Source organism: Oxyura jamaicensis, chromosome 2, assembly GCF_011077185.1.
Source record: "Oxyura jamaicensis isolate SHBP4307 breed ruddy duck chromosome 2, BPBGC_Ojam_1.0, whole genome shotgun sequence".
Classification (NCBI taxonomy): Eukaryota; Metazoa; Chordata; class Aves; order Anseriformes; family Anatidae; genus Oxyura; species Oxyura jamaicensis.
This window is the reverse complement of record NC_048894.1, coordinates 11,279,093-11,293,199: the sequence shown is the minus strand read 5'-3', so window position 1 is coordinate 11,293,199 and position 14,107 is coordinate 11,279,093. Positions and strand designations below refer to the sequence as shown.

The following is a 14,107-nucleotide window of genomic DNA, read 5'->3' as shown; positions in this document are numbered from 1 at the left end:
GAAGGGAAGGGAAGGGAAGGGAAGGGAAGGGAAGGGAAGGGAAGGGACTTGCAAGCACAGCACTGTCTCCTTCCAGGATCCTCAGATGCAATTCTGATGGGGTTTATACTTTCTGTCTGCTAAGGGGAGGAGAGAAATGGACCATGGAAATGAGAACTGGAAGAGACCACTAAGTCATCCAGTCCATTTCCCTGCAAGTACAAGATGGCTCCCCGTGGTGCATTCCTGAGTGCATTTGCTGGTCTAGATTTAAATGAATCAATTAGCAATGGAGATTTCAACACTACTTTGGGAAACCATTCTAGTCTAATAGATCTCATTGTTAATCATTCTCACTAGTTATTCAGGCTGGCTTTTATTTTCTACAGTTTCATCCGAGGTCTTCAGTCTTACTGCCCAAAATTGTCCATTTAGTTCCCACCTTTCTACCTGGGGTTAGCACCATTCAGATACATGCAGACACTGACGCTACTTTCACAGGTGTCACTTAGCAAAGGCTTACACATTTAATTTTTACACTCTTTCCAGTTGGGTCACTCTCTTCTGCAGCCTTCAGCAGTTTTACCCCCGTTTTCTGATTCATCTCCACTTGGGCAACCTCCTCCCCATTCTTATCTGGGCTGGGAAATTGTCTCTGTGAAGCAGACTTACTGGAAAGTCCTGCACAGGGGTGTCTTGCAAAATGAATCAAGTCCTTTTTCAGGCACCTGAAGATCCAATCAAGCTGTTCAAAACTGCCTTGTGTCAGAAAGGAATTTTATATTTACTTTTCTATATCCCGAAGTATTGGTGACAGGACAAGAAATCCCTGCACAACTTCAGCATTTCAAAATCTATATTCCATTTACACCCCTAAATATCTTTAAACTCACTGCTAGCACATGCTGTACTGCTAATATTAGCTAGCTGTGTATTTGTCTTTTGTTCAGACTTCTGATGTTGTGGTCTTTGGGGCTGGCAGATAAATGCATACTGCCAACAGCTAAAGGCATGCTGTTTATCGTGCGTGCCCCTGCAGGGCTCATGGACCTGCCTTGGGGTGGTCATGCACCCATGGCACATCCCCAGGGACAGCTTTTCCCATTCCATCACACTGTCATAGTCTTGACTATCTCCTATTACAAAATTAAAGCCATTCAAAGAATGTAGTAGAGCTGCCAGGGAGGAGATAACAGAAAATAATACGGGACTTGTCAGAGCTATGTAGCATCAAAAATCTTTCCTTCCCTAAACAAACCTGAAATGGAAACCTGAACTTATTCAGCTACGAGTAGAGAGTATTATAAAATAAAAAAAAGATAATGAAAAAAAAAAAAAACACTCCTCTGTGATCAGAGCTCTATTAAGCTGCTTCAAACATTATTCCAAATACACTTTTTTGCAGATAACAATAGACAATCCTTTTGACTGATTTGTTAAAAAAGGTAAAGATAGAACATAAAATTATTGCTTATCAAAGAGAGAAGCAGCACCATTTAAAATAACATGAAATTGTACCCCATGAATTATTCACAAGGGCTGATGTTACACTATCATTATTTCTGGATTTCCTTTTCACTGCACAGTATTTTGTGTCAGTTGTTTCCAACCCAATAAAAGAGGTGGAGTTTTTTTAATTAATCACACCTGATTTTTCTGATTATTTTTTCCTAATTTAAAATGAATATATTCCAAGCAGCGAGTTGTCTTCACGGTGTCAAGTTGAAAAGAAGATAGATTTCATTATCCCTAGCAGGGTCTAAAACATGCAGCAAAGTAGATACACGCATAGTGACTGGTGTTTCTCTCCATGTTGTGCCAGCTGCTGAGAAATCTAAGTGTGATCCCAGTTGTACGCTGGCATTAGCAGTTGCAAACTCCATTCTGTTCAATGTGAATTAAGCCCACTGAGCTCCGCCGAAGTTCTCCAACATACAGCAGGTGCGATTCAGATTTCATGCCACTGAATACCATCTTCTGATTGCACGTAGCAGTCAGCACCTCTTGCAATTACCTGGTGATTTTAATTTTCCTTTTCCAACCCATAAATATGCAGGGCTACAACTTTTTTTTTATGGAAGACCTTAGTGATTGTAGCAGACTAGAAGTGAGAGTAACTCTATTAAAGTCAGCTGGAACACCAATTAGGCCAGCCAAAACTCTGCCGCTCTGTTTTTATTGGTAGAGCTGTGTCACAAAACAGATGGATGTAGACAGTTTGCATTTATGGCCACAGCTGAGCTCATCACTGTAGTCCAGAAGACGTTAGCCAATTCTCCATATCCAACTTATTTGCTGAGCAAACCTACATATTTTTTCTTGTTTACTGTCTGTCAGCATCTTTCTGAACCATTTACGTTGCAAGCTCTGTGGCTGCAAGACTGATGTTATGGGAGGTCACATAGAGAAGACAGCATTGTTTGCTTTATTTACTTAGTAGTCCAGCTCAGACAATATGACAATCTATGAATATATTAACATCAATAGAAAAATTTATCCTTAGCTGTTATGGGGGGAAAAAAATAAAAAATTACCTCAGAAAGTTCAAACATCAGAAAACAAAATCTTAAAAGGCACTGGATTTGTTTTGCTTGCCCTCTCATGATCTGGGAAGTTTTGATTCAAGCATGAGTGCATGTAATAAGAGAAATCTTACCGCAAGCAGCTGTCTACAGCACAGAAAACTGTACTGCTGCTGGCTGTCTACAGGTCTTCAGAGCTCATGATGAGAAAGTGTCAGTACTGAGGTGTAATTCAGACTATCCAAATGCAAATATCTAAAATAGGCCAGATGAATCACCTCCCAGGAAAGTTTCTCTCCATTGACTGTATAGAGAGTCTGCAGCAATTAGCCCAGCTACAGACATCTAAACTCTAGTTATCCAGAATAGATGAAATGAATCCCACCGCTGGTGTCAGCAAACTGAAAATGGCCTGTAATGAAACCAATTTGTTTTTTAACTGCTCAGCTATGATCTGAAAGTCTGGGGTGTCACTGACACCAAAAAATTTAGTATTAGCAGGGTTAAGGTCCCCCCGACCATGAGAGGGGACCCAGCCTTCCTGGCCTTCAGGGGGCCTGGAGGGGGGCTCAGGCCTCCAGCAGAGCACCAGAAGGACTTGTTACCTCCCCACACCATGAGACTGGACTTGTAAGCCTAGTGGATGAGGCATTTATGACTGTATTTTTGTTCTATAACACAATTAATTGGCATCATTTGGGGGAAAAAAGGGGGAATAAAAATTCCTTTCCTGCACTCCCAGCTGTCCCTGTGAACACGGCAATAGCTGGTCCCCAGCCTGCACACTGACACAGCTCCCCAGTTCCCTTCCTCTGCTCCATTTCCTTTTCAAATTGAAAACTATTAGGAGGCTTTAGGCAAATAATAGAAACCTAATGCAGGTAGTTGTTATAAATCGTTCACTAGTTACTTTTAACCTAATGTCTTCTCAAACATTACTTCTCGCAAGGCAGCGAGGGACAGAAATGCTTCAAGAACTCTGACAATCAATGGGTCAGGAGTTAAGGTCACAATAATGTAGCCCATTTCTTCTTGTTTGTCAAATGACTTGAACACAGTGAGAACCCTGGGTCTTTAATCTGAGGTTGGCTTCCCTCAGTAAGAATGTGGATCTTGGCAAGAATAATCCTGCTCTAGGATCACATCCTGATGCACTCCTTGAAGCAGGGAGTGTGGCACAGGGTTGATGGTGACAGGATTAGGTGACAGTGCTAGGATTTTGCCACACCCAACGCTTTCTTAGGCATAACTTGAAGATGTGCTCTGTCTAGGTCTGCCACGTGTTAGAGGTTAAATTAATCAGTGTTTAGCTTGACTCTCGTAAACAGAAATCTCCTGATAAATTCAAAATATTCTGAAAGCAAAATAAAACAGGAAGTAAATATTAACATCAAATTAGTATTGACATTTTTATGTAACATACAGAAATGTACAGATGTGTCTATTAATTCTGAATCACTGCAGGAAGTATGTAGGCTCAAGAGCTGGAAATGCTGGCTACAATGCCAATGTGTTCAGTGTGTGTTAAAAATCTGGCTGCATCAAATAGGCATCATATACCTTATTCTCACAGACAAATTCCCTCTATGTTCATTGGAAGTATTATAAAGCATTTGATAGGGGATAAACCTCCAATGCTATGTACGAACTTGAGATAAGGCATGCAAGAGAACAATCTGTTAACATATATGTCCATGAACACATCAGGCAACAGTCAGGCTGTTGGACATATTTCTCATCATGCAGGGTACCCTCACATGCAGTGTTGAATGGTGGTGTATTGGTCACAGATCACTTTCCCCATTTGGCTCCCCAGTGAGGTGTAAATATTTCAGAGCTAGTGCATAAGTCATTTACCCCTGTGTTTTGGAGTGCCCCAGTAGTGAGACATAACTCTTAGGTATTTCTGAGCATGGAGGAACACGGATTATATTCTCTGTCATTTTAAATGGAAAATACATGGAGACTTTTAATGTTTAATGCTCAGACCAGTTCTGCAAATTCTTGGAAACTTCTGCCTACAGCCCCAGGCACCATCAAAGTGATGCTGAGCAACATGTGCACCTTGCCAGGACTGGCTGACACCCCAGGCTGTGCCCGCACACAGCTACCTGCTAGGCCCTGTGTCACTGAAAGCCAACACATGGAGTTAATGTCACCCTAAAACAAACATCCCAAGCAGACTTTGCTATCACAGTGTGTGTGGACATTGTAATAGCAAACAACATCAGAGGCATTTGTACCACAGCTGCATCAACAAGTGCTGGGTGCCTCCGTAAGACTGTTTCGTTTGTGAACAAATCTAAACCTCACAGAAAACATCAAGCATGCTAATCACCTTGCACATGTTGGAAGAGATCATTTATGGAAAAAAAATGTTTGAAATAATGAAAGTCATCACACAGAGCACTGGACCGATGGGGGAGGTGGGGGTTAGGTGAGTAAAGTATCCCCCAGATGGTGCAGAGCCTGGTGCATTGACTGCGAGATGAAAGGGGGAGAAGGGGAGGCACGTTAGGGGCATACTTCAGAGGGTGAAACAAGCAGAAAGTCAGGATAAAAGGAGAAAGAAGCAGCTGGTGTCACTGCCCTGAGGAGTATTGATTTGGTCTCCTCAGGTGCAGGATGGCAGAGGGAGGGCTCATGGGTTTCTGAATCAGGGAACTGCCTCTTGCTGGTTTATTTCTACTGTATAGGGGGAAATAAGATCCCATGGACATTTCTGAGTAAAAAAAACAGCACCAAAAATACCCACCAAGGCTTGTCACGAACCCTCCAACCAAGGAAACCACTATGTACTGTTCAGGAAAGTATAAGCCAGTCTTTGAGATGCAGAGTGGGACTCAAACACTTTTGTTGCAGGCAGTGCCTCATGAAATGCTTGGTATTAACCCATGCAAAGGACACAGTTAACTAGACTGACATCAATCTGACCTAAACCCATTATTTTTGTCATGAAGGCAGTGCCCCTAAAACACCAAAGCAATTCTTATATATGACAGTATAAATACCTCACCTTTTTTTTTTTTTTTTTTTTTTTTTTTGAATGCTCCCAAGCACATTGCTAGGAACGCATTTCTATTAACGAGAGATGAAACTGCAGATGCAGGTATACAGTGATGTGTACTTTGTCACTAAGACCTAAAACAACTTCTGCCTGAGACTGCCATGACCAAGGCATCAGGTGTGATCGACTGACCTTTTCCATACCACTTACACCTCACCCACAAATGTCACAGTGGTGCCATGCCATGATACTACTGAACCTTTTGGACTACGATGTAGCTCTCATATTGGTATAGACATGAGATAATTTTGGAGTCATCTCCTATTATATACATTAAGCATGGTAATCACTAGTACCAGTGCTGTGTTGAGATTGAGATTTATGATTAGTTATATTAACAAACTGGGACATTATCAGCAACACCAGGCCTTTAAGTTTAAAATACTTGTTTCTTCTCTGTTCTGCTGTTTTCTCAGATCAAACCTATGGGTCTTAAGAGAGAACATGGCCCCAAGCATGGTGCTTCCTATGCAGAAAAGTCTGCTTTTTTTTTTCTGCCACTCAATAGACTTCATCATTAGAAAAATAAAGATTGCTGACTCTATAAAATTATTCATAAAGCTCTTTTACAGCTAAAATAAGATCACAGAAATAAGAACAAAGCAAGAGCGTGTATGGATTCAGTATTCATCCTCCAGTAAAATGGGTTGAAGTCAGAAGCATTTAGCCCATGGAGAGATTTTTTCTACTCACTCTATGGTGAAAACTACGAGGGCTTCATTTGTTTGCCTGAAGGCAGGCATCTGTTTCCACTGAGTCCCCTCATGGATTTCCATGTAAGACAACTGGGGAGGGTGCAGAACCGCCTCGACATCCCCTCCTCCCCAGAGCAGCAGCCAAAGGTTAAGCAGGACACCAAGGGCATCTCAAGCAACTCTACATGGGCATGCCCAAGCTCCAGCACCCTGGCTTGCTCATCTGTAAATGTGCTTGCCTACGCACAGTACTTATGTACAGTTGTCAAACACAGTCCGATGCTCTTAGACTGCTTTGTCATGCCTAGAGGAAGCGTCCATCTGCCAGAAAAATCTTTTTTTTTTCTTTTTTTTTTCTTTTTTCTTTTTTTTTCCAAGAGCTGCTCCTCTCTTCTTTCTTTTTCAGAAATTCTGAAATGTTCTCTTCAGTAGGTAATTTCAGTCTGAGCTCAGTTCATTCTTAGCTATTCTTTCAAATTGTCTGCAAGGCTGAATGAGCTATATTTCTGGTGAAACCCAGGTCCTGTTGAAGTCTGTGAGCACTTTGCCACTGACTCCAGAGAAATGAGAACTTAATCCTAGAAAGTGTCCTTCTGAACCAAGAAAGGCATGTTTTTCAGTTGCTATCACTGTTACCTGAAAAGCCAGTGGACAAATAAAGCTGGTCTCAGAGAGGAATGCTCCACCCCTGGGGCCACAATAGAAGAGGCTCTGAGGTAACTGCTCTTGGAGAAACGAAAAGGAGACTCTACTGAAAATCAAATCTGATTGTTCTCTGACATTTTAAAGAGCAGCTCCAGAAGTGTTACTTGCATTTTATTTAGCACTTCTAGTCCAACAGCAATGAAAACTAACATTACAGGGAGTGTGTGTTCCCACCAGAAAATGTCTTCAACAGCTCATAAAAACCTGGCCATTTATCAGGACTGCAGGAGATATTTATTACCTCTCTACAGCATATGCACTGCTATGATGTAGTTATTGATTTAACAAGTAAACATCATGGCAAGGTTTTATTTTGGAATTAGCAGCAAGACTGAAATAGAGCCCTTATTATTCTAATAACACTGAGATGTGAAATTCCTGCATATTCCAAAGGCCATATCAGCACCTCTACAAGCATCCTGTTAGAGCCGTCTCAACTGCCACATCAAAGTGTAGGCTTTGCAAACTTTAACAATTATGATATCATAGTCACCCCCAGGCAGTTTCACACCACTTTTGTTTTTTCTTTCTGCAGGTTTGGACATCAGGCAAGCTCAGGTTATTGTGCTGTCATCGGGTACCAAATGTATAAATGGGGAATACATTAATGACCAAGGGCTTGCGGTCAACGACTGCCATGCAGAAATTGTTGCAAGAAGGGCATTTATTCACTTCCTTTACTCACAGCTGGAGCTACACTTAAGGTAAATGAATTTTGTTGATGCTTAGTGAATGTTATATGGCCTTCAGTGGAACAGATCCATCCTCCAGACATTGGAACTATTTGTGTCTTGATGTTGTTTCTGAGTCTTTGGCTGATGAAGAACCAATATACTGTACAGTACAAAATGAGTGTTAGGTAGTCTGGAGTGTTGGGTCATGAGCTCCTTTACTTCAGCTGATTTTCTTTCAGTAGCTATTAGACATGACTCATAAAGTTTGGTTTTATGAAGCCTGATGATTTTGTACAAATCTTTACGTGCAGACTTATTAACATCACTCACTAACCACAGACTGGAAGGGGGTCATTCTGCTCTCTGCAGACATTTTTCTGTCTTCCTTGCTGCTGCTGAAATACCTCAAGGAAGTGATTTATTGATCATTAATGCCTTCATTGACTCACTAGAGAACCAGTGAGTGTTAACAGTACAGTAAACTTGGTGCCAAAGTGCAAGATGCTATCACTCATTCCTTCTTTATGATGTTCTAAAATGTTATAGCATGTAGAGTTACTATGGAGGAATTATTGTTCCTGTCCTCAGTCAAACCCACCCTGTTACCATTTAAATGATTAATGGGTCATACACTGCTTGGAAGCTGGTTACCAGCAGGGTACCACCGGGGTCTGTCCTGGTACCTTGCTAATCATTTCCATCAGTGATCTGGAAAAGGTGATGGAGTGCTTGCTCATAAGCTTTGCAGATGACACCAGGCTGTGGGGAGACCAGTTGACAAACTTGAGCGGCTGGGCTGCCATTCAGACAGGCTGGGGGAATGGGCCAGCAGGAACTTCAACATGAAATTCAATAAGGATAAACAAGAAGTTCTGCACTGAGAAGGAAAGAATAACCTGCAACAGCACAGTTTGGGGCAGCTCTGCTGAACAGAGACAGGGGGAGTAGGCTGGAAGCAACCTGCATGAGAGCCTGCAGCATGCCAGGCAGCAAAGAGAGTCAACAGGATGACAGGCTTATGAAGGTTGAGGGATGTGATCACCCCTCTCTACTCAGCACTCATTACACCACATTTACAATGCCAAGTTCAGTTTTGGGTCCCCCATTACAGGAAAGGCATTGACCATCTGGAACAGGTTCAGCAGAGGCCATCTGACTGCTCAAGGACAGGAGTACTTGGCCTGTGTGGAGAGGCTGAGGGAGCTGGGCCTAGTCAATGTGGAAACAAGATGGCTGACCCAGCAGAACCTATGGGAGGTCAGCAAAAAGGGGGAAATGGGGTCTTTACTGGGGTGCAGAGTAGGACGATGACACTCAGGCACGCACTGAAACAAGAGAAGCTCAGTCTGGATATAAGGACAGACTGTCCTTGTGGGAATAAGCATGCAGTAGAACTGGGCACCCCACAGGGTTGTGCAGTCCCATCTTGGTGGTTTTCAGGACACAACTGGACAAAGCCCTGTGCTACCTAGCTAGAGAGCTGAGACCCCTTCCAGTCTCAATCCTATAAATACTATGATCCTATGAAATCCAAGCAGAAGTGAAGCTGAGGCGGCATTTATTTGTATGGAAGGAACCGAGGAGGGAAGGAAGGAAAAAAAAATCAAAAGCTCTTAGCTACAGACCATTCCTCTGCCTTCCATTCTTCTTGGCATTTTCATAGTATTTTATCTGAAGACCATTAACAGTGGTGAAAAAACTCCCTTTGTCTTCAGAAGGTTTTGCATCAGGTCACAGACACAAAGACTGTGTGTGCTTGTGAGCACCTATGATATTTTTGGCTCCAAAGCAATGCTAATAGAAATAGTGGTTATTTTCACTTCAGGCTGGGGCTGAAGACGAGAGTATAATGAGTAGATGAGCTTGGCTGACAAAGGAGGACAAGAACCTTGAAGGGTTTAATAAAAAACAATATTCTCTCTATTTCAATCTGAATTGCTTTCAAGTTTACATTAAATTATTATGTTTTCAGCAGTGTAGCAACCCTAGTACTTGCTTTGTGCTACAGTCTCTTGGGAAACAAGTGTTACCACTGTATCTTAAACTATTGTATTGATTCACTTCCCTAACATGTTCAGTCATATTATTATTTTATTTGGATCAATGTTAACAGTCTTTTGTTAAGAGAATCCTCAGTGCAGCACAAGCTTTGTTCACAATAACTTCAAATCACTCCCTGTTCAGCCACGAGCAGACACCACTGCTTCCCTGACCAGCACATATAATAAAAATCTCAACCAAAAATTGTCAAGTCTAAGCACCTTTGAAAGACAGGGCTGAAGATAGTGTCAAATCAGGTTTTGCTTTCTTAAGATCCATGTGGAAGCAAAACTGCGTGCTGTAATATATTTTCCAATTCCATTGCACAATCTATTGCTGCACTCAGTTTTAGGCCATCATCAGGAGCTTTGTCATGAAAGAGAATGGGGGTGTTTAAAGTGAAATGAAAAATGCATTTACTGAATATTAAAGCCGCATTTACCCCTTTTTCTCTATAAAAGGAAAGAACTCCCACTGGCAGAGAAGCCATGTTGTGCTACTGCATAGCTAAAGATGAGTTTTTCAGGACATAGAAAGACAGCTTTTTTAGGACGGATATGTTAACTCAGCTCCACTGAGACTCCCTGTATGCTAGCTCCTCAGGCTTGGGGGAAACACAGACAGGATTTCTGTGTTGTTATGCATTTGCATTAACCTAACCCAAATTCAAGTCCTCTCCTGGAATCTGTTGTACAAAGTACACAGACTGAGACCAAAAAGACAGTTCCCTAACCAAAACCGTAATGAAAGCAAAGTACATGTCTCAGCTTAGATTTTCCATCCCTCTATATGGAACAGAAAAGGTGGTTCTGTGGGACATAGTAAATAGTATTCCCTGTTTTGTCATACATCTTCCCACTGAGCCTATGTGCTCAAATTGATCTGCACAGCTGGATTTAAAACTTCAGGAATTTCCAGTAAAAGACTTATTTTTCAAAGTGATGTTCTCCTTGTAAAGGAACCACTTCTCCGGCATTTACAAATAGTGCCACTAACTTCAGAGAAAACCAAACTTCTGCTTCTCTGAATATAACTTGGAAGCTTCAAAGAGCAGGGACAAGGAGGCTAGAGAGAGTGAGGGCCAGGATAGAGAATGAATGTCCAGGGAAGATGAATTAACTGAGCTGATTTTAGTTCTTGACACCTTGCTTGAGATGTCTACAAGTTAGTCAACTGTGAGCTAGATACCTCAAGGCTCCTCTTATCATCAGTGAAGAGAGATGGGCCTCTCTGGAGTGTGATTCAGCAGACCTATTTAAAGTATCTATTGTAGGCGAGGTGAATTGCCATGTACTGGGGTAATTTTTTTTCATTGCTGTAAAGAGAGTACAGGATGACTGCTTCAGATATTTAAAATATAGAATAATCCCATCCACAAGACAAAGTTGCAGCAATATGTAAATTACATTTTTTTTCTTCTCTTCATATTGCTAAATGTTAAAGGTGCAGCTTTCCTGAATTTTCTTGTGGAAGATAGCTCCAGAAGGGGAACTTTATCCTCTCTAAGAAGCAAGAGTGACAAATACTTCAAAAGGAAACTTTCTTTCAACAATTTGTTGTCAAGAGCTTGAGTTAAATAAAAGCTAGAAGCACAACTAAAACCTGACAGTTTCTAACCAGTCTGATTAAAACCCCTGCCCCCCTAGATTTCATTTTTATGACAACCATAATCCTCAAGTTCTCAAGATTTTCACAAAAAAGATGAAAAGTAAGACGCAAGTTTTCTGATGTACAAAAGAAGGATGAGAAAGACCTTTTGAGAAGCTTTTTCTAAAATTCACCATCAAAAAGTACACAAATATCTTAGTCTGATTATCTTGCAATGATGGCAGTATAATTCACATTGACTTCAGTGGGATTATTTACATCAACACGCGAATAGGGAAGAAAAAATATCCAAAGTCTTCTTTATTAAAGACAACTAAAACTAATGGGCTATTCTTCAAATAAATCAGCACTGTAACAGTCTTACTACTGTAGTAGCCCTACTGGTACCAGAGGGTTGATTTTACCAGTAGTTCTTTGAGAGATTTAGATGAAAACCACTCTTGATTTTATACGTAAAAAGTAAGGAACAGTCTTCATCCAGTACAGTCTTTTTTCTTCCAGGAAATGCCAGCTATTTGTTTTACATCTACTATTTGTTATTTTTGTCCTACTAGCCTCTCAATGGACACGGCCTTTTTAAGCCTGCTCTTAATTTGTCTAGGATGCTGTGCTCTATGCCAAGCAATGCACATAGCACTAGAAACTCCCCATACCTCCATTTATGTGCTAAAAATAACTCCTCTGCTCCTCTTTTAGAGAGTAAGGCCTTGCTTCAGCAAAACACTTCACATATATTAAACTGCTAGTACATGCTGAAAACTTCTTGAAGTCAGCTCAAAACATATGCATGAATACTAAATAACAAACTTAAGCACAAGATTAAAATTAGCACTTTCTTAAGTATTTCTCTTGAATGAGCCTCAAATTCTGACTCTGCTGCAGTAATTCATAAAGACAAAGGGACAAATTCTGCTCTTTTAGCCACTGTCATCGTGTGGAAGTGACACACTGATGCCATCCACTGAATGATGACATTGTGGGCTCACTATGGGCTTCTCTCTTCATTGCCCCATGCAGGTGTGCATGGCTGTACAGTGTGGCTTGGCAAAGTCCTGCTACCTCAGACTCATTTCCCCCCTCACAGGGGTGAGAAGTGACATGGCAGAAGTGCCTCTCGTGCTCCACACAGCCCACTTTTACCAGGTCCCCACATCCCCTGGGGTCTGAAATCCCCCAAGCCTTCCACAGACAAGACTCCCTGCAAAGCCACTGTAGCTATTACATGCAAAACTCATTTATAACAATATCCTCAGAGTTTTGTTACTAAACCCATTCAGCCACTGGGCAGGGATGAATCTCTCCTTTCAGTTCAACCGTTCAACCCCCAGAAAACCACCCTAGCGGCAGGTCAAGAGCATATGTGGTATGGAGGAGCTCATCCTCCTGAAGGAAGAGCCAAGCTGCCCTGCCCTCCAGCTGCCTGTGTTTAGAGCAGCTGTCCATTGTCCAACCCATCAACCACACTGGCCACAGACATTTCCTTCGAGGTATGAGGGAGAGAGCAAGGTTAATCAGTGAAAAACAGCCACACAGCCACAGGATGGGTGCTGATTGCTGTGAACTCCTGCAACCCAGCCCAAAACATGACTGCTCCAACCCTACATAGCAACTGTTTCCAAGCCGTACGAGCTGCCCCCTGCACTAATATGGTTTAACATACTAATACCAGGCGCCAGGACTGCACAGCTTTGTATTCTCCCATCTGATTTTGCAGTGAATTATTTAAAACCAACTGCACTCGCTCTAAAGTCCAAGCAGCAGGACTTATGGGTGTTTTATTATTTCAGAGGCTTGCATCAGGGCGATAATATAATTAGTGTGGTTGGGAAATTCCACCACAGCCTGCAGAAGAAGGAAGGAGCCGGCGCGGCTCCCTGCCCCTGGCAGGCAAGGTAATGTGCCTGTAAATTCCTCTTGACAGCAAACGCATCCCAGCATCAAAAAATGACAAAACACCCAAAGCACGGAAGAGTGACAGCCAAACAGCTTCAATAGCACAGAGGCTGCTCTGGGAGAAAACAGGCAGAGGCAGCTTGGATGAAATCCAAGGACTTACTCTAAGGCTGGGTAAAAAGCACCCCTGTTTTCTCTAACGGGAGGCAGAGAGACCAACAGAAATTGCATCGGTTAATGGGCTGTCCTAGGGTGAATTAAATGGGTAGGACTCTGGCTTATGAGGAGCCTCTTAGGGAAACCATCACCTGCAAATGCAGTTCTGCTCAGAGACATTCCTACAAAAAGACCCTTGAGTTTTTGAGTGAAGGACTAGGGCATCTGAGGGAAAGAAGTCTTTCATTAGAATTTCACTGATCACATTTTCACCTTCAAAGTGATAATCGTTGCCCAAATGTACATATCAGAGGCAGCTGTCTGTCAGAGAAATCACCCATGTCTTCACAAATGTAAATCATCTGAGAAACCGCACCACAGCATAGCCCTAATGTGAGCTATTGCTGCAAACTGCAGGACGGGGAGGGTTTGGCCTCCCAGGCAGCTGTTGCTAATGGAATGTGAGCACTGTGTCCCCATCTAGCTGCTGAACCACTTCACAGATAAAAGCTTCATCTTAATAAGTATTTTCTTCATCTCAGCTGAGAAAAGCCTGCAGAAGTCCTGTCTGCACTTTTCAGGACAGCTTCCGATTTCCAGAAACGCCAAGGGACCAAGGAGATGCTGCTGACTTAGATGGGGTGCTCATGGGTGGCTCTGGTTGAAAGGGGAGGAAAAGCAGAGTGGGAGGCTTGGCAGGGGTCAGAAACCCTGGGTGCTTCATTAGAAATCTTTTCCAGTGGAGCACAGAAACACACATCTCAGTTA

At 42.2% G+C, this 14,107-nt stretch overlaps 1 protein-coding gene across 3 annotated transcripts in view; it reads left to right on the top strand.

Annotated features, from left to right (window-relative positions):
- The window catches only part of ADARB2 (adenosine deaminase RNA specific B2 (inactive)), a 311,256-nt gene that overhangs the window by 257,164 nt on the left and 39,985 nt on the right, over nt 1-14,107 (top strand). For all 3 annotated transcript variants that reach the window (XM_035317251.1, XM_035317250.1, XM_035317252.1), the window contains one exon: nt 7,504-7,672. In XM_035317251.1, coding sequence (XP_035173142.1) covers nt 7,504-7,672 — 169 coding nt within the window. The remainder of the gene's footprint in view (nt 1-7,503; nt 7,673-14,107) is intronic.